This window comes from Astatotilapia calliptera, chromosome 6 (genome assembly GCF_900246225.1).
Source record: "Astatotilapia calliptera chromosome 6, fAstCal1.2, whole genome shotgun sequence".
Taxonomy (NCBI): Eukaryota; Metazoa; Chordata; class Actinopteri; order Cichliformes; family Cichlidae; genus Astatotilapia; species Astatotilapia calliptera.
Genome location: NC_039307.1, coordinates 36,667,623 through 36,689,156, shown reverse-complemented (window position 1 = coordinate 36,689,156; position 21,534 = coordinate 36,667,623). Strand labels below are relative to the sequence as shown.

The 21,534-nt window shown below is 41.5% G+C and overlaps 1 protein-coding gene across 3 annotated transcripts in view; it reads right to left on the bottom strand.

The window, feature by feature from the left end:
* The window catches only part of LOC113024713 (heterogeneous nuclear ribonucleoprotein L-like), a 46,882-nt gene that overhangs the window by 8,984 nt on the left and 16,364 nt on the right, over window positions 1-21,534 (bottom strand). For 2 of the 3 annotated variants that reach the window (XM_026171998.1, XM_026171999.1), the window contains exons 2-6: window positions 7,271-7,389; window positions 5,112-5,349; window positions 4,530-4,615; window positions 4,109-4,205; window positions 3,946-4,018 (exon numbers count right to left, since the gene is read on the bottom strand). In XM_026171998.1, the coding sequence (XP_026027783.1) occupies window positions 3,946-4,018; window positions 4,109-4,205; window positions 4,530-4,615; window positions 5,112-5,349; window positions 7,271-7,389 (613 nt within the window). The remainder of the gene's footprint in view (window positions 1-3,945; window positions 4,019-4,108; window positions 4,206-4,529; window positions 4,616-5,111; window positions 5,350-7,270; window positions 7,390-21,534) is intronic. The other variant, XM_026172000.1, reaches the window with a different exon arrangement.

Sequence of the window (21,534 nt, the reverse complement as noted above, 5' to 3'; positions counted from 1 at the left end):
AGAGGTTAGATAGCATACTAGTTAGATAACATACTTGTAAGGCCAAGTACAATATACCTTCAGTTTTATCTGAATTTAAAGGAACGAAATTAGTGAATGCTGCCTGGTTTTCAGTCCTAAATATTACTTAAGTCCCGGTACAAGCAGGATTCAGGATTCATTGCACTAATGTTAATGGTAACTTGGTTATTTTGCTGCCTCTTCTTGGTGCTGTTGAGCCAAATAGACTCAGTGTGCTAGTGTGCCAAATGGGATCTCAACTTATTTAATACCCCTAATAAGACAAAAAGTAAATGTGGAGAAACTACTGCTCTTATGTTATTTTTGTAGTGGTTCATACCACTTGAGTCTGTCACCATTTTGTGTATCCAGCCGTTTCCCCTGATTTTTTTCTCTCTCTGAATCTAAAGCACAACGTATGTACCTCCAAGTAAAAATGATGAAAAGCAGTGAAAAGTTTTATATTCAGAAACCTATAAGCACCAGAATGTAGCTGAAAATAGATGTCAATATTTCTTTTCTTTAGTTATTTGAAACATGGAGTATTTTAGTACTAATAGTACTGCTGTGTTTGCATTACAGCATTACATCACATCTATTCTATATGACTTAAAACGGTTAAGATATGGCATGATTTCCTCACCCAATAAAGGAATATTTAGTATATCAGTCTACTCTTCATTTTGACTTTTCTTTTTACCAATATAAGTAAGCCTTCAGACAAACGCAGTAGTGCCAATATAGTAAAAGAACAATATTTGTCTCATGTCCAAAACAGCCTTATACACTTGTCTTTGAGATGAAGATATGAAGTGATATAGAAATAGAAATAAATGCAACTTGAATCCTTGCTGAAGTTCAGTATTTAAAACTGAGCTAAATTTCACTAATGAGAATTTTAAATCTAATTTATTAATACAAGAATTTTATCTTTATGCATATTATATTTGCAAAGTAAGATGACACTAGTCCCATGAACATTAGCTGCTACTTACTAGCTAATCTTAAAATTAACAGTCACGTTTTCATGGTCTTGTGCGCTCTCATCCTCAGATACTTAAGAAACCAAAAAAATCGCATACACCAAATCCTCAAATGACCCAGCCTTCACGGTTTACATAGGCTGGGTTCTTTGAGGATGCAGCCCTTTAATTGGGACACACCTTATCAGTCTTTTGTCCTTTTAATGTCATCTTAGTGCATTGACATTTCCAAGCTCCTCCTGAGGTTTTCCAACTGAACTGGAGTAAATTTACTCTGTTTATATTTACTCAGATTGCAAACAAAATGTATTGTGCTTTATAAGACACATTCCTGCTGTGTAAAAAGAAGATAATAATGTTCACTAGAAGGAATAAGTAAAATGTCAACATATTAATTTTACTTGACGTGAACCATCCATCTTCTTCCGCTTATCCGGGCCGGATCGTGGGGACAGCAGCCTAAGCAGAGAAGCCCAGACGTCCCTCTCCACAGCCACTTCCTCCAGCTTGTCCGGTGGAACTCCCAGGCCAGCCGAGAGATATAATCTCTCCAGCATGTCCTGGGTCTGCCCTGGGGCCTCCTCCCAGTGGGACATGCCCGGAAAACCTCGCACAGAAGGCGCCTAGGAGGCATCCTTGTCAGATGCCCGAACCACCTCAGCTGGCTCCTTTCAATGTAAGGAACAGCGGCTCTACTCTGAGCCCCTCTGGCAGAACTTCTGAACCTATCTCTAAGGGAAAGGCCAGCCACCCTTCTGAGGAAGCCCATTTCTGCCGCTTGTATCCGCGATCTTGTTCTTTCGGTCACTACCTACTAGAGATGGACCGATCCGATATTACGTATCGGTATCGGTCCGATACTGACCTAAATTACTGGATCGGATATCGGAGAAAAATAAAAAATGTAATCCGATCCATTAAATATCACGAAAGCACCTCACAAAACTTGCAACACGCCGTAACTCGCCTCAGAACGTTAGCACGTCGGAGCAGTATGCATCACGTGATAGAGCGGCTGTGGCATGCGGGATCTGTAGGTGGTCTGGATAGCATGTGGAGCTTCGCTAGCAACCCGGCATTTCATCTCTGACAAAGTTATCCCCGAGAGAAGTAAAGCAAGTGTGTAAGTCCATCTCTGAATGTTTGTAAAGCATTCCTGCGTTAAGCTTAACAAACGATATATGGAGCGACTGCCTCTTCTTGCTGCTACTTCAATCATGAAACTGCTTAACGATCAGCTGATCGGCTTTTCTGTTGCGAGTCGTGTCTCTAGTTTGCTTTTGGCCCACTTTGCACCAGAAAGAGGAAACCAGCGGCTGAACAACAGCAGCACGTTTAAGCTTGATCAGCTGTTGTTAGAATGTATTTAATATTACTTTCTACTCGAGGATCTTTTTCTACGTAGCTGACGCTGGTAACTGTGCAGGGGCGGATCTAGCAAAGTTTAGCCAGGGGGGCCGATAGGGCATTAACAGGGAAAAGGGGGCACAAAGACATACTTTTCTTTCTTATTCTCATTTAAAATGTCTAGCTTTTAATAAATAATTATCTGACACCCAAAGTTTTAATTTGATGTAAAATGAATAGAAGTCAATTACTGTATATAGTGACTATTAAGTCTAATATATATACCCTAGTAAGCTATAGTACTTTTCCTTTGGGAAGGTACCATCTGTGCAGTCTGCAATTTTGTTGAAGAAAGATGTTGAATCTATTTAATATTTCTTGAAAAATAATTGATTTCTGTGCATTTTTTTTCACACTGCATCAAATTAAGGTTGATTACGTCGATTAAGCATCATGAGGTGGAGCGTGAGGGGTGGTTCCTTATTTTTTATTTATTTATTTTTGTTGTTGCTGGGAGTTGGAACCCTATTAGTTAGGTTGCTTAATATTTATGCTAAGTACTCTTTAAAATACCAGAATAGGGAGGATGGTGTAGGTTTAAGTTTATTAGATTGATCAGTATTGCTGAACTATGAAATTTTTTTTTTGCATACAGGTATAACAGAATAGCTTTAGTGTAGTTGTTGTTTTAAACTTGAGTATGAACTTATACAAAATGCAGCAAGATATTTAAAAAAACAGTTTTGTTGATTAAAAAACACTATATCGGATTCATATCGGTATCGGCAGATATTCAAATTTATGATATCGGTATCGGACATAAAAAAGTGGTATCGTGCCATCTCTACTACCTACAGCTTGTGACCATAGGTGAGGGTAGGGACGTAGATCAAGCAGTCAATTGAGAGCTTTGCTTTTACACTCAGCTCTCTCTTCTCCATGATGGAACGGTACACTGTCCGCATCCCTGCAGCCGCAGCACCAATCTGTCTGTTGATCTCCCGCTCTCTTCTCCCAACTCACTTATGAACAAGACCCCGAGATACTTAAACTCCTCAACCTAATCAAATTCAGCACCAGGTGGTGAGTTGGATGAGGTGGCGGGGGAGAACGCTGGACAGACCTGGTGCACCTAAACGTATAGTGAGGGTGTGCTGGGAATGTCTGGCAGAGGCCCCAGTCTGTGAGATTTACAACGCACACCTCCGGCAGAGCTTCACCAGCATTCCGAGAGAGACTGCGGACATTGAGTCCGAATGGACCATGTTCAGCACTTCCATTGCCGAAGCCGCTGCACTGAGCTGCAGCCGCAAGGTGGTTGGTGCCTGTCGTTGGTTAACCCCCAAACCAAATGGTGGACACCAGAGGTGAAGGGAGCCACAAGGCTAAGAAGGAGTCCTATCAGGCTTGGTTAGCCTGTGTGGCTTCAGAGGTAGCTGATATGTACTGACAGTCCAAGCGTGAAGTGGCTCGGGCAGTGGCTGAAGCAAAAACTCAGGTGTGGGAGGAGTTCTGAGTGGCCATGGAAAAAGACTTTCGGACTGCCTCGAAGTAAACTTTAAAGAATATGCTTAAAGTGCTTTCATTGATCAGAGATTAAAAGAGGGAACGCTACCTCGGTGCAGGAGGAAGGGTTTGGTGTAATCCCAGCTGGTGTTGTTGTTGCAGATGACGTTCAGTCTGTTGGGCTGCAAGGGGCAACAGAGCACAGCACCTCTTTTTAAATGTGTGTTCATGTGCATGGGCATGACTGTGTGAGTGTATGTGCATGTGTTTACCCGAGCGTATTCAATCTTGAGTGTGCAGCAGCCAGCATAGATGTCAGCTCCATTCAGAGCCAGTTTGGCCTTCTGAGCATCCTTTACTGACTCAAATGTTAACAAGCTTGTTAAGGTTGACTCATCAGGATCAGCAGAGAAAAACAAGACTACCACAGCCCTCAGGATGATGCACTGTCAGGTTTAATGAAGTGAACTTTGATCTGGCATCAACAAAACACATCCAGTTAGCTATAATCCTCTTCTACCATCCTGTGTTCATTATTTTGTATCCAAACGAGTCTATTAAGCTCTGAACTGGAGCTTAGAAAAATGAAAACGCATGTTGGCATTTCTCTGCTAATCTGTGATATACCCCAAGCACACATGCAATTGTGTGCGCACACACACACATACACACACACACACACAGTCAGGATATTCAACCATGGCCTGGATGCCGTTGCGTTTGAAGATGACAATACGTAGGACGTTACCAACTGGGTTGCACACAGTGTACAACACATCCTGAGAGAAAGACAGAGACCACACTGTAAAAACTGCAACGTACCTACTGGTCACCAAGAAAATGGACTTAAGAAAACAGAAATGGAAAATGGGCTTTAACGCTTAAAACCTTTACATTTATGAGCTAATTTTGACTAAAAGTTAAAAGCTTACATTATTTTACAAATAAGCAGTGAGACATTAGCACTAATCTAAATTACAAAGATATTGTTGAGGATGTATACACAGATAAAGAATGTATACACAGAGCAAAGGCACAGAGAGTTTGTTAATAATAGATGTCTGACAATGTAAGCTTGTATCTCTGTATCTGTATTCCTGAGGCAAACATTTTAAGTAATGTACAATGACTGTAATCATTATTAACGCAGGAGCAGGCGTCCTTGAAGGGTAAAAAGAGACCTGGTTAAAGAGTTTTAGCTCAGATAGCAAAAAGTTTCTTTTCTAACACAAGTTGAAGATATGGCAAGAGTCTTAGGTGGGGTAAAGGACTTACAGTGGTAATGGGATACACAGGGTTCTGTATGGACAACAGGAGGACTTTGTTTCCACTGGAGGGGTCGTCTGTGTTGGTGGGTCTGGTGATTCTCTGGCTGGTAGAGAAGTTAAAAAAAGCCTGCTGCTCAGCGACGTAGACAGCATCACGGGTTCCGAATGACACGCAGCGCTCAGCACTCTCCACGCTGTCAAATTCCACCAGAGCCTGACGCTTGAAAGGCATCATCATTACATAACTGCCGATAGCGGAGACAAATGTGAAGGTTAGAGAAGGTGAGCAAGTAAAGTAAAAGTATGCACATTTTTATTTCTATAGCATCTTTCAACATAAACAACAAGTGCTTCACAAGAAATTACCATAGTGTGCCAGAAGAGTTAATGAAATCCAAGTCGAAAATGATGACTACTGGCACAAGCTGCACTTTGAAATCATTTCAGCGGGTCACGCAGCTATCAACTTTTGTAACCTTGCATGTTTCGCCATTGCTGCAAAAGCAGGTATGAACTGATGTGACTGTGCGATCAGTCACATCAGTGAATATAGATCCAATCAAGAACACTTATTCTATACTGTAATTTCTGTCGTTATTATCTGTGATTAAGGTAAATCACAAAATCTCATGCACATGTGCCAACTGGAAGGCAGCCTGTTTCAGTTATTACCTTTTTTCCCTCTATTCTTTAAACTTTTGTTCTTAGTTTTTTGTCTTTTACTTATTAGTAGCGTGTTAGTGTGTTTCAAATTGTTTTCTCTCAAACATGTGGGTTGAGAAAGCTTTTTTTCACCTTATCGCTGTGGACTGGGGGTACGCATTTTGGAGGACTATAAATACCTTGGACTAAGCACAGATAATAAACTGGACTGGGTAAACAACCCAGTCCAGTTTACCCAATGGTGTCAGACAGGGTGGGATTTTGTCTCCAATTTTAATTAATTTATATGTTGATGATTTCTCCATGTAGCTGAGAGCCTGTAACACTGGGCGTATATTAGGTAAAACATGGATAAATCATCTTATGTATGCAGATGGCCTGGTTGTTTTTAGTCCCAGTAGTGCTGGATTACAGGAGCTTAATATCTGTACTGAATATGGTCTGCATTATGATATAAAGTACAATGCTATTAAAAGTGCTATTTTGATATGTAGAACCAAGCAGGATAAACAGCTAGATTTCTCTGTGTTTAACTGTCCCAAAATAATATTGGGGTTCATAAAAAGGTGAAATACCTCGGTGACTTTATTGTTGATCAAATGAATGATGATGATGACATATACAGACAACGATGCAAGCTCTATTTGCAGGCAAATACCATTGCATGCAAATTCAGCTTTTGTTCAGTTCCAGTTAAAGTGACTTTGTTCAAAGCGTGTTGCACACTGCTATATACTGCCCCCTTGTGGTCATCTTAGAAGCAAAGTAACATGCGGATGCTGCATGTTACATATACATGATGCAATGAGGAAATGTTCAGTGCATAGTAAGCATTGGAATTCCTAGTCACATTTGGTGCTGCGCACCTGTAGATGAAAGAGCAGCCAGGCATGTGACTGTAATTAACTTCCCCGCCACAGGGTGTCATTGCTACACATCCCAATTGTATGTGTGCACATAGTCTACAGCAACATTTTGATGTTTGTTTCTTGCCAAAAGAAAAACTGCCCAAATGTCAAGACCCAAGGTTAATAACAGTGCATTAGCTAGTATATCCTACTTCACTCATTCCCAGGTAAATATAAAGAAACTGATTCACTGGCTGCCTCCTTCCACTTGTCAAAGTTGCTCAGATGTTTGACCATTTTTTTGTCATGAACTTTAGGAATTTACTGTTTATTTGGTACCTAATATATCCCACCATTTGACAGTGATAACTTTGCACGTCAGTTTTAGTCAGGGATGTTTCCAATTTTTAATGGGTCTTTCTAGTCATTTAACACTAGGAAGAAGGCATTTGTTTCATACAGTTTAGGGTTGCAGCTTGCTAAACAAGCTTTCTAGCACAAGCTCAAAATCATGTCATGCCTGTACATTGCAAGGTGTGCACTAAAAAAAGTCCATGATACCAAAGTCAATGTGCAATGCAATTCCAAGCTAAATGAAAGTGTGTTAATAATTTTTAAATGGCCTCAACAGTATTTAGAGTTAAACCAGGACTACCAGATGTTGCCAAACTTGTCAAGTGCCTCCACTAGGTCCCCTTCCACCACAGCATCGCAAAGTCCTCGAACATGGACAACTGGAGATGGGGGGATGCGACGACTGTCATCCAAACAATCCTGTAGAGAAAATAAAAATGAACTCAGATGTTTTCTTAATTTTACTTTGCACAAAGAAAATGTTTGCTTACTTGCGTAACCGGGGTTCTTTGAAAAGTGAGTTCAGTATCCCACTATGGTAAGCAACCTCTGGCATGACCAGTCACTTCAAGGACTTGCTGACAGGTGTCCTCTACATAAACATTCCTAAAAAGGTCCCATGAGGCAGTCATTCATCTGATGGAATGTGCACACAGCTGCACAAAAGGCTGTGGTCCACCGTGTTGGAAAACTGGACCTCTACCACCCAGTCGGACAACCCCTGGCGAGACATAGACTTACCTTTAAAGAAGGAGTTAAAGCTACAAAGATTTGGTTGCTTTTCCTAAACCCCTCAGTCCTGTCTAGATAATTGCTTAATGTATCGATAAGGCATAGTGAATTAAAGTGGTTCTGGCTCTCATCTGCAAATGGCAAGTAGAGAAAAGCTAATAAATGGAATGGACTGGTTCTTACATAGTGCTTTTCTACTCTACCTGAGCACTCAAACCACTTACAACTCTCATTCATACAAATACCTTTTCTATATGTAGGTGTGTTCTATCTAGCACTCACACAAATCATACCCCAATGGATGTATCAGAGATCAACTTGGGGTTACTATCTTGCCCAAAGATTTTTGGCATGCAGGCTGGAGTTGCCACGGATCAAACCACCAACCATCTGATTGGGAAAATAGCAGGCAGTACCTCACTGACCCTTTTGGCTGATGCCAAAGTTAGCAATAGGATACTTTACTCAATATACTCTACAGGTGCAAAAGGTAGCTCTGAGTGTGCCTCTAGAACTTTGTGTAAATCTCAGGAGGGAACATAAACCTCATTAGAAGAGGAGTAGCCACAATCTTAGTCTTAATCAGTAATGCTCAGTATTGACATCTATCAATGATCACTGATAGCTATCAGTGAAATTGTTTGTTGCACAGTGTCTAGCACACTGTTGTTGTGGTAGACAGGCAGGTCTGCAACAATATATATTCTTGCGATAAAAGCTACATAATTACTGTGTTACAACAGTTATTTCTATAATCAGTAAAAACCCATGTTTAGGGAAATTTTGCAGTTATTATTTAAGTCCATAAATGAACATGAATTCCCAAAAGAGGGTCTTCGCTCAAAATCACTGGAAAATGAGAAAGTGAATACAAGTTAAAGATGAATGAATTAAAATGCAAAGAAAGAAAAACTGTGCATAGGCAAGGCACAAAAAAAGATATCAATTGAGTGTCATCATCAACAAAGTTGCCCAGCTCACACCAGAAAGTGGTGCATTGCATGATCTCTCTCTCCCTATATCACCAAATCAGGAAAAAAATGTAATGATGACAACCATAATGCCCATGGTTGAAGTCATGGGCCCGGATAGAAATATAACTTTGGTTCAATGACTGTGGCCTGAAAATGACAAGAGAGAAGTTACAAACATCTGCCAGACCCAAAGAGGACAGCAAGGACTTTATTGCCCAATTCCAGTATAATTTATTCAATTCAATTCAATTTTATTTATATAGCACCAAATCACAACAAAGGTCGCCTCAAGGCTCTTCATAGATACAGAGAAAAACCCAACAATCATATGACACCCTATGAGCAAGCACTTTGGCGACAGTGGGAAGGAAAAACTCCCTTTTAACAGGAAGAAACGTCCTGCGGCCATCTGCTGTGACCGGTTGGGGTGAGAGAAGAAAGACAGGATAAAAGACATGCTGTGGAAGAGAGACAGAGGTTAATAACAGATATGATTCAATGCAGAGAGGTCTATTAACCCTTTAAGACCTACCATAGAACCAAGTCCGCCAGAGCTTATATTATATTTCTACATGCTGTGGAGCCATTTTTGGGAGCATTTCAAGTTGCTATACATCAATACAACCATTATAGCCCAGATTTTAATAATATGTATTCATTAAGTGCATTGTAATTACATAAATTGCAAAAAAGTGCAATAAACTACAAAAAAATTGAAAATCGTTTTTGATTTTTTAACATATATTTGTAGTTAGAGAAATTTAAGAGGCTTATCCCTCAAAACTGTAAATACAAAAAAGTTGCACAAAATAGTTTCCCACCACAGGAAATTTATTTTGAGTGTCTTCATAGTTTTATTTTTGAAATACACCAATTTTTACACACTGCAGGAAAAACGAAAATAAATATTATACTGCAAATTTGCAAAAAAGCAGCATATGCATCAAAATAAACTATTTCCAGCAGTGAAATATGAGTCCTAAGCTTCCCAGAAACGACACAGAAAGTCATAAAATCAAAGATAACTTTTAAAAAGAGCAGTATAGGCCCTGAGGCCCTGATCGCAAAAAAGACTACATTTCCGCGAAAATGACGTCACTTCCGGTTTCGGGCAGGTAATGGCGGAAATGCAAAAGTTCGCGCTGACTACTATTCCAACGTAGGAAGTGTTATGATCGGTAAAGCCTGTTTCTGGAATATTATGTTTTTGTTCCTGCAAGTGCTTTTTATGCAGTTTTTGCAAAGCTTTATGTGGAAGGAAACCGTGACCTAGGACAAGCTGATGGCATAAGATGTAAGTACAACTCCTCCGGTTTCATATGCAAAAAAAATTTTTGCGCTAGCTTACGTGGTTGCAGTGCTACTGGGATTTAAAAATAGTTACGCATAACAGAGCGTTCCCGCTCCGATCGGCTCTAAAGGGTTAATACATAGTCAGTGAGAAAGGTAACTGGAAAGAAAAAACTCAATGCATCATGGGAATCCCCGGCAGCCTACGTCTATTGGAGCATAACTAAGGGAGGATTCAGGGTCACCTGGTCCAGCCCTAACTATATGCTTTAGCAAAAAGGAAAGTTTTAAGCCTAATCTTGAAAGTAGGGATAGTGTCTGTCTCCCGAATCCAAACTGGAAGCTGGTTCCACAGAAGAGGGGCCTGAAAACTGAAGGCTCTCCCTCCCATTTTACTTTTAAATACTCTAGGAACAACAAGTAGGCCTGCAGAGCGAGAGCAAAGTGCTCTAATAGGGTGATATGGTACTACAAGGTCATTAAGATAAGATGGGGCCTGATTATTTAAGACCTTGTATGTGAGGAGCAGGATTTTGAATTCAATTCTGGATTTAACAGGAAGCCAATGAAGGGAAGCCAAAACAGGAGAAATATGCTCTCTCTTTCTAGTCCCTGTCAGGACTCTTGCTGCAGCATTTTGGATTAGCTGAAGGCTTTTCATCGAGTTTTTTGGACATCCTGATAATAATGAATTACAGTAGTCCAGCCTGGAAGTAATAAATGCATGAACTAGTTTTTCAGCGTCACTCTGAGACAGGATATTTCTAACTTTAGAGATGTTGCGCAAATGGAAGAAAGCAGTCTTACATATTTGTTTAATATGTGCGTTGAAGGACATATCCTGGTCAAAAATGACTCCAAGGTTCCTCACAGCATTACTGGAGGCCAAGGTAATGCCATCCAGATAATCAGATAAGAATCTGGTTAGATACCATATTTTCTAAGATTTTCAGGGCCGAGTACAATAACCTCAAGTTTTATCTGAATTAAGAAGCAGAAAGTTATGCGGTCCATCCCAGGTCCTTTAGCTGTCTTAAGACATTCGGCCTGTAGTTTAACTAATTGGTGTGTGTTATCTGGCTTCAATAGATATATACGAGTGGGTAATCATCTGCATACGCAGTGAAAATTTATGCTATGTCCTCTAATGAATGCTGCCTAGGGGAAGCATGTAATAATGTAAACAGAATTGGTCCTAGCACTGAACCTGTGGAACTCTATAATTAAACCTCAGTGGTGTGCAAGAGGAGCTTCGATCCATCCTCTTCTATTGAGCTGGTCACGATCCTCTCATGCGGATGATGGCTTGACGAGTCTACCTTCAGCCCCGTGTGCTTACACTTATGCCTCGTGATTTGATGATAGCTCCTTTCCCGTTCCAGCTTATCTTCCCGACCTGTGACCTCCCGCGTACGAACGTGTGTGAGGACGTGAGCGAGCGTGAAGAGAGAGAGCCTTCCCAATCCCTGGACCCTGAATTCCCGCACTGTAATTATTGCACGGGTGTAAATAAATTGGTTTGAGACATCAACCTGCTCGCGCTGAGTCCCTGCTTCAGCCCGTACAGAGCAAAAGTTAGCGGCCATCCAGGTCTTATGTCTAAGACATCTGTAGTTAACTAATTGTGTGTTTATCTGGCTCATAGATATATAGAGGGGTATCATCGCATAGCAGGAAATTATGCTATGTCTTTATGATGCTGCCTAGGCGGAACAAGTATAGTGTAACAGAATTGGCCTAGCACTGAACCTGTGCGAACTCTATAATACCTCAGTGTGTGAAGAGCTCTCCATTTAGATGTACAAATTGGAGTCTATTAGAATGATAAAACACTGCAGACAGTACTGTAATACCTACAGCATTTCTAATGCTCTAATAGGATACTTATGCGACAGATCGACGCGCACTGAGGCTAGCAGGACAGCACAGAGATGTCACTGTCAGAGGCCATAAGAAGATCATTTGTAACCTTCACTAAAGCTGTTTCTGTGCTGTGATGAGCTCTGAAACCTGACTGAAACTCTTCAAATAAGCCATTCCTCTGCAGATGATCAGTTAGCTGTTTGACAACTACTCTTTCAAGGATTTTTGATATGAAAGGAAGGTTGGAGCTAAGACTGCTGGGTCTAGAGATGGCTGTTTGAGTAAAGGTTTAACTACAGCCACCTTGAAGGCCTGTGGTACATAGCCGATTATTAAAGATAGTTTGATCATATTTAAGATCGAAGAATTAATTAATGGCAGGACTTCTTTGAGCAGTTTTGTAGGAATGGGGTCTAAAAGACACGTTGATGGTTTGGAGGAAGTAATTATTGAAGTTAACTCAGAAAAAACAATTGGAGAAAAAGAGTCTAACTTAACATCAATGGTACTAAGAGTAGCTGTAGATAATATTACATCTGTGAGATGATTATTGGTAATTTTTTTCTCTAATGACAAAAATTTTATTTGTGAAGAAGTTCATGAAGTCATTACTAGTTAACGTTAAAGGGATGGTTGGCTCAAGAGAGCTCTGACCTTTTGTCAGCCTGGCTACAGTGCTGAAGAGAAACCTGGGGTTGTTCTTATTTTCTTCAATCAGTGACGAATAGTAAGATGTTCTGGCTTTGCAGAGGGCTTTCTTATAAAGCAGCAAACTATTTCTCAAGGCTAAATGATGATCGTCTAAATTTGTGACATGCCATATCCTCTCCAGCTTACGAGTCATCTGCTTTAGGCTACGTGTTTGAGAATTATACCACGGAGTCAGGTACTTCTGATTTGAGACCTTAGTTTTCACAGGAGCTACAGTATCCAGAGTCATACGTAGTGAGGAGGTAAAATTATTAACAAGATAATCGACCTCTGTTGGAGTAGTGTTCAGGTAGCTGCTCTGCTCTGTGTTGGTACAGGGCATTGAAGATGATAACAGTGGGTGGATTGTATTCTTAAACTTAGTTACAGCGCTTTCAGAAAGACATCTACTTTGACAAAGTCTACTCTCCACTGCTGTGTAATCAATTATTGTAAATGTAAATGTTATCAGGAAATGATCAGACAGGAGAGGGTTTTCAGGAAAAACTGTTAAATGTTCAGTTTCTATGCCATATGTTAAAACAAGATCTAGGGTGTGATTAAAGTGGTGGGTGGGTTCTTTTACATTTTGAGAGAAACCAATTGAGTCTAATAACAGATTAAATGCCATGTTGAGGCTGTCATTTTTAGCATCTACATGGATGTTAAAATCACCCACAATAATTATTTTATCTGAGCTGAGAACTAAATCAGATAAAAAGTCTGAGAAATCAGACAGAAACTCTGTGTAAGGCCCAGGTGGACGATAGATGATAACAAGTAAGACTGGTTTCTGAGTTTTACAACTGGGGTGGATAGGGATGGGTATCGAAAACCGGTTCTTGTTGAGAACCGGTTCCCACTGTTTCAATTCCTTCGAATCGTTTGCCACTTTTAAAAACGATTCCCTTATCGATTCCAGTCGCCCCGAATGACGTCATCACGTTGAGTAGCGTCTTTTACCCAGTAGGAAACACGGCGCCTGAGCGGCACAAACGCTCAAAAGTTTGGTTATACTTTATGAGAAAGGATGACAACAGGGCAACGTTCAATACTTGCAAAGTAGAGATTTCATCAAAGGGAGGAAACACTACGAATATGCAAAAGCATTTGCTCAAAAAACACGCGATTGCTTTCAACGAATGTCGTGTTTTTGATCCGCTCCGGACTAGCGAAGCTCAACCCAGCAGCAGCGGTAGCGTTTCCACGTCCTCTCCCGTTAATACTGCAGGTAACTAATCAATTAGCATTGCATATTATGTTAGCGCGATTTACCTTATTACAAAACCTGCTATTACTGTGCATCTAGATAACCATGATGAGAGAGACAGAGTCTGGCTCAGATGCTGGCAGTTCTCGCTGCAGTCTACCGGTAGCGTCTCCTTTCAGGCCAGGATAGACGAATGTCACCCAGCAGTGTCTAAGTTTGTGGTCAAAGGCTTGCACCCATTTGCCACAGCAGATGCCCCCGATTTCACTTTGGTAAGTGAATGTGTTTAATTGTAGGCAGGACATTACTGGATATTCTTGTGTAATTGCTACAGAATAATTTATGTTAAACTTTGTTATTGCTACAGAAGAATATTTATTTTATTATTTTACATATACATTTTTTTTTCCTGGGGACCCTGTGACACCCCATTGAAGAGCCGTAGGCTGTGGATCTCTTAAGATCTCACTGTTGGGTTTGTAAGGCCATGTTACTTCTAAATTTCTATCTTGTTCAAAGAGAAGATATAAAACACAGTTCTAAGCTAATCGACTTTAGTGTTCTCCTTTTTAAAAAAAAAAGAATCGATAAGAGAATCGATAAGGAATCGAATCGTTAAACAGAATCGAAAATGGAATCGGAATCGTTAAAATCTTATCAATACCCATCCCTAGGGGTGGACAAGGCTAAGTATCAGGCTTTCAAATAAATTAAAAGTCTGTCTGGGTCTTTGGTTGATTAATAGGCTGGTGTGAAAAATTGCTGCCACACCGCCCCCTCGGCCTGTGCTTCGAGATTTCTGGTAGTTAGAATGACTCGGGGGTGTGGGTTCATTTAAACTAACATAATCATCCGGCTGCAACCAGGTTTCTGTAAGGCAGAGTAAATCGATTTGTTGATCAATTATTAAGTCGTGTACTAACAGAGACTTGGAGGAGAGAGACCTAATATTTAATAATCCACATTTCACTGTTTTACTCTTTGGTTCTGATGTGGATATTGTATTGTTCTTTCTTTGTGATTGTTTATGTTTAAGTTGTTTATTGCTGGTTTTTAGTTTGTTTTTTGTCTGTTTGGGAGCTGACACAGTCTCTATGGAGATGGGTTTTTGGGGGGGGTAGCAGGAGGAGAGAAGCTGCAGAGAGGCGTGTAAGACTGCGACTCTGCTTCCTGGTCCCAACTCTGGATAGTCATATTTTGGGGGGTTTAATAAATTTGTCCATATTTTTAGAAATGAGAGCTGCTCCATCCAAATTGGGATGGATGCCGTCTCTCCTAACAAGACCAGGTTTCCTCCAGAAGGTTTGCCAATTATCTATGAAGCCCACATCGTTTCTGGGACACCACTCAGACAGCCAGCAATTTAAGGAGAACATGTGGCTAAACATGTCACTCCTGGTCTGATTGGGGAGGGGACCAGAAAAAACTACAGAGTCTGACATTGTTTTGGCAAAGTTACACACAATTCAATATTGATTTTAGTGACCTCCGATTGGCGTAACCGGGTGTCATTGATGCCGACGTGAATTATGAGTTTACTGAATTTACGTTTACCCTTAGCCAGCAGTTTTAAATTTCCATCAATGTCGCCTGCTCTGGCCCCTGGAAGACAATTGACTATGGTTGCCAGTGTCTCTAGCTTCACATGTCTGAGAACAGAATCACCAATTACCAGAGTTTGAGCCCCGGCGGGTGTGTCGCCGAGTGGGGAAAAACGGTTAGACACATGCACAGGTTGGTGGTGTACCTGGGGCTTCTGTTTAGGACTATGCTTCCTCCTCACGGTCACCCAGCCGCCCTCTTTCCACAGCTGCTTGGGGTCTGCCGGGGAACAGCTAGCGGAGCCTACGCTATCTTCGGCTGCACCAGCTACAGGGGCCTGGCTAGCTACGGGTGAATGAAGGGTGTGAAGTCAAGTCTCCAATTCAGTAATCCTGGTCTCCAGAGCTGCAAATATGCTACATTTGTTACAGATATCATTACTGCTAAAGGAGGCCGAGGAGTAACTAAACATCTGACACAATGAGCAAGAAAGTGCAGGAGGGACAGGTGAAGTAGCCATGGTGCTAACGAGTCGGCTACGAGCTAAGCTAAGCTAGCAAAACAGTACAGAGACAGTGAGTGAATACTTTGGCTATAAATTAGGTAGTGAGTACACAGAAATTGGAAGAAGGCGGCTGTCATTCCTATCCTAAAGACAGGCGACAACCGAGAATGTAAAAACTACCGGGGCATCAGCTTACTGTCCATCATCGGCAAGGTCCTTATGAAAATAATTCAATCACGCCTTCAAAAGCACCGTGAGATGACCAGCCGGGAAGAACAGGCCGGGTTCCGACCCGGACGAGGCTGCAGCGACCAGATCTTCACCCTACGTCGACTCATGGAGGAACGAACCTACGATGGCTCGACCAGCCAGGTACGTATTCATGACCAAGTGTCCGAAGAATTCCCCATCATGACAGGGGTCCGGCAGGGCGATGTGGTGTCACCGCTGTTGTTCAACATCGTCATCGATGCGATAATGCGCAAAGCATTTGAGGGCCGCCGCGGAGTCCAAGCCTCGACCGATCGATTTATCACCGATCTAATGTTCGCTGATGATAGCGCCATTTTTGCCGAAGACGACACCGAGGCAACTCACATCCTCTATGACATCGCCCGGCACTCCAAACTGTACGGCCTCAAGGTTAACGCCGAGAAGACCAAAGTCCTGACCACCGACGGCTCACCAACGATCGTCCACCTTGATGGTGTGCAGATCAAACAAGTCCAACAATTTCAATATCTGGGGTCCCTCGTCGAGGAGAAGAAAGTGGCATCATCAGCGGAGATACGCTCCAGAATTGGGCAGGCGGCGGCAGCATTCGCCTCCCTGCGCTGGTGCGTCTGGAAGAAGAACAACTTCTCATTGGCGACAAAGATCCGCCTTTACCGAACCCTGATCCTGCCCATTCTACTTTACAGCGCAGAGACGTGGACAATGCTCAAACACGACCTGAGCAAGCTCGAAGTTTTCCAAATGCGTTTCCTTAGATGCATTCTCGGCGTGGCATGGCCCTGTATTCAACAAGAGGATGAGACAGCTGTACATTATTAAAACTGTCTCTTGGATGGAGAGATGCCCCCAAATCACAAACTGGGAAGTACATCTGTGGGATTGCTTTGTGTTTAAACCTGTACAAGTACAAGACTAAGTGTAAGCATATGTGTACAATGGGATAGCAAGAATGTCTGAGGTGGAAGAATTTGCCATACATGGAGAATAAAATGGCAAGAAAAATAATAACAAGAAAGCCAAGACTGAAGAAAAAGTCCAAATGACAGAGCTTAAAATGTACAAGTGCCAAACACAGACTACTGCAGAACAAGTGAGAGGCCAGGGAAGGAGGATAAGGTTAGACAGAGACAGAGCTGTTTTCAGTGGAGAGCCACATGTCACTGGGCTAAGGATTGTCCTGAAAAGTAGGAAACTGAGGCTGCTTACTCGTGTGAGAAGGGGAGGGGTGATAAGACACTGCAACAAAAGGTAAAAAAGTAAAACAAGAGACACAGATGCAATAAAAACAAGACAGACATTTGCGCAATGAAACCCAGATTAATGACACACACAATTATTGTGTGCAATGAAGATGAAATGAAGACCAGCTTACACTTATAAACATGGCCATATCTCAGGTTGCGGCTAAAAAATGCCTGACAGACACACCTGTTATCAAAAGCTAAGCCTACTACTTATAAAAACTTGATACAATTTCTGCTCTGGGGTGCAGGAGAACAGGTTGACTTTTGGAAATATGTGATGCTATAGAATCAGTGATCAGACAAGCAGACTGGAATCAAAAACCAAAACTTTTTATTAAAACTGTAGGAACGGAAGATATTCCAGTGACTAAACAATATACAAAAGATTTACAATGCAAAGAAATTGAATGTGGATCTTTTAAACAAACATTCCTGTTGTCGCCATATTGTCCAGTCAACTTGTTGGGTTGAGAGTCTATGTGTTAACTTCAATTTACAACACAATTGTCAGTGTGTCAGGGAAAGATGACTTGATAATAACACAGTGAGCAAAATGTTGCAGATGGTTAAATATCATGCTGATCTGCTGCTGTAAGCGTATGAGTAGAGACTCCAACAGATTGCTGCGTTTCCTGTTTGTGATGAACTGGTGAGGCTTGTACAACAACACACACACATTCATCAGACTACACAGTAACAAGCTGACCTCATGTAACACCACGTGTGTTTAAGGGGGGTTGATGAACAGTTTTTTTAAATATATTTTTTTAATATTTTATTTTTGGCTTTTTTTGCACAGAGCAGTGAACATTAAAGCAGAGGGAGAGAGAGAAAGGGGAAGACATGCGACAAAGCCCTGCAGCATATCGTTCATCCCAGTGAGCTAAACCGGTACCCGGGTTAATGAACAGTTTGAGAAAGTACAGAGAGAAACAGGAAACTGAGAGAGTACAAACAGGAAGTGTATACTGGAAAATACATAAGTGTAATTCTCACTGATGAACAAAACTATTTTTACAGAACAAAAACTGAACAAGATGATTGTCAAGATATGTTGCCACGGTTAAAACCAGTACAACAGTACAAACAATGGGAAGAAACTGACATTCCAGGGGTAAAGCACTGTAATGGGGTGTTTGGGAAGCATCTAACAGCATATGATTGTGTTGTAAGAACTGTTCACCTGCTGAAAAAAAGTTCTCTGTATACCCAGTTGGAGCTATGCCAGTTGGCCCCTGACTCTCCAGAATTGTGTGATATTGCGTAGCACTTATGGGCAAATAGTAAATATGATATGGGGGGAAATGAAAGGCGCTCTTTCATTGGTGGTGACTGGTAAGTCTGAGTTAAGACCATGTAAGCATCACTAGAAGCAGTTAATGTCATGGACTGTGTGTGAGGCAGGCAGGATTGGACCCAAAAAGCAGACTTGGCAGGCAGGACTTAACACAAAAACAGAGCTTTATTGCTGGAATGTTGAAGCAACAAAACTGAACTGGAGAATACAGGAAACTAAACCAACACAGCTGGGTATGAGGAAGATCGCGACCCAGGACAGAGGGAGACGCAGACATAAATACACATGAGGGAACAAACCACAGGAGGGAACACAGCTGAACATGAACTAATGAGAGTGAGGAAACAAAACTGAAATGCACTGAACATGGAACGCAAGACTGTCACAATAAAACAAGAAACAAAGAGACGCAGACTGACATGAGCTTGACAATAGAGCATGGATGTGTGGCCCAGGCCCATAGAAAACAGGTCTGGCCCAGAACTGGCACCAAGCTGGCACTTCTGACTGACTGGTGTCAGAAGTTGCAAGGTCTGGCAATGATGGCACTATTTATGTTCCTATTTTAGTTAGAAGACCCAAATCCCATGTTGCAATACTATACTGCTATGGTAGCCAATGTTTCAAATGCAGGTTTGACAGGTTTGTGAGTGTACACTTTATCCAAAACCTAGTAACAGTTTAGTCATCTTTGCCAGTGGGTGGCAATAGCTGAGGCGGTAGAGCAGGTCACCTACTGATCAGAAGGTTAGTGGTTTGATCCCTGGTTCCTCCAGTTTGCATGTCAAGAGTGTGAATGTGTATCAATGTAGTTAGGAAGCACTCAGTTAAAAGAAAGTGTGTGATTGGGTGAGTGTGGTATGTTGTATAGAGCACTTTGAGTAATCCGGGAAACTCGAAAAGCACTATAATCAGTCCATTCACTGTCTGAACAGAGTTTTGTCATGTTACTTTTGCACTGTTTTGCATGTTCTGGCACATGTTGTTATTACATGCCTTGATTAAGGTACACATTAGGCTGACATCTGGGGCCAGAGCTGAAACTGTTCTGGGCCAGCACAGGGCCTGCAGTGTGTCTACAACTGGCCCGTGGCTCCACACCACTTACAGATGGCCCACATACCGCAAAGAATGACGGCCCTTTGGTGGCCCAGATCAGGTTTGCCAGAGGTAATCCACACATGGACCAGCACAGGACCACCAGTGTGTATACAACTGGCTTTGTGCTGGCCCATGTGTGGGCCACCTCTGGCAAACCAGGTCTGTCCACCAAAGGGCCGCCATTCTTTGCGGTATGTGGGCCATGTGTAAGCACATTGTGTGGGCAAGATCCGGGCCATACCAATTTTGCTATGTGGGTATGTGCTGATTCCACTCAGGTGTGCCAACCTCCCCCATAGCCCCGCCACAGTCACCTATCTGAGACATATGATCACGTCCAACAGTAAGTCACTGTCTCTGAAAAGGATTACTGGGAATCAATCCATTCCAAAACCTCAAAAACTGACAAATCATTCATTGTGGACCACTCTACCACATTCTGTATCTCTGATCCTTCTGCAAAAAACAACTAACTTGACATTTCCAGTAGCACAGTCTGGTATTAGCTACTTAAAAGATGCACTGTGCTACACCATGCTGGGTTTAACACAGTAGGTGTTTTAACCTTGACATTTGACACTACTCCCCACAGAAGCAGATGGTAAACCACATGATTGCATAGTAGCTATATCTGAAATCCGTTCGCCTAGATCTACAGGACACACCACTGGCTAATTCTGATTAGGTGGTCATTGTGTATGGTTTGACATCATGCAACCCAATCACTGGTAAAAATCGAGTAGGATGAGTGTGCGTTGATGGGAAAACAACTAACTGTAAGCTGTGTTTAATGCCATGATGCACCTCATTATCAGACTGATGCTTACATGACACATGAGGATTTAAACTCCTGACTGCTTAATAGACACAGATTGTCCACACAATCTGTGTTTTTTTTGTTTTTGTTTAACGCTTGTGCAAAGACTGTCCATGCAATACTTATCCCTTTGCAAAAGTTTTAACTTTCTTTTAATAAAACAGTTTTGATGCTCAGTTTTTTTTCCACAACAGAACACAAACACATACACATGCGCATAAAAAAACCAAAAACAACAAAGGAGTCAGGACAGGAAGCCAGATAGTGGTCTTAAACCACGAGAAAAACAGACAAAAAGAGCGTTCCTATACCCCTACCCCCACCCCATGTTAAAACTTATCATTTAATCTTCTCTGTGCAGCCGTTAGTCCATAGCAAACCAAGATGCAGTAAGAAGCAGCAGAAATCACGTTTGTCACATTGCAGGAGTGTGGCATGTAGCCAGAAAAGATAAGACAAAATGAATGCATTATTTTCTTCTGTATATCACAGCAGTGTGATATGAATCAAGATATCTAAAATTATCACAAGATTCAAGGTCAATAAGAGAAAACAAAACAAAGATACTGCTAAAGTTCGTAAGTGGTCCTGTTGCTCATACTGCTAATAGAAGAAAAATAAATGTTTTGCAGTTTAGCTTATATGAAATTGGAAGTGCATTCTTGTCATGTTTCACACAATATATATATTGTTAGCTTGGCCGTCAAAGAGAAATTTGCCTTTTAAATTTCCCAAGTAGTTTTAATTTGATTAACACAGCACAAAACATACATATACTGATAGCAATGTAATCGAAACAAGCTCCACCTCAACGGATTATTTCAGAAGGGTATTTTAGATTTGTCAGAAGAAGTCTTAGCACAGTTGAGTGCAGTTGCAACCCCCCCCCCCCCCCCCCCCCCAAAAAAAAAAACAAAAAACAAAAAACCTGATGCCTACTGTCGGAAAATCTCTCAGTACAGCTTTCTGTCTCAGGAAGAGGTTGAGCAAGCATCACACTTTTTGCAACCTGACCTTTTTTATACTGCAGGTTGAGGCGGTAAGTTTACTGTGCAGGAAACGCACT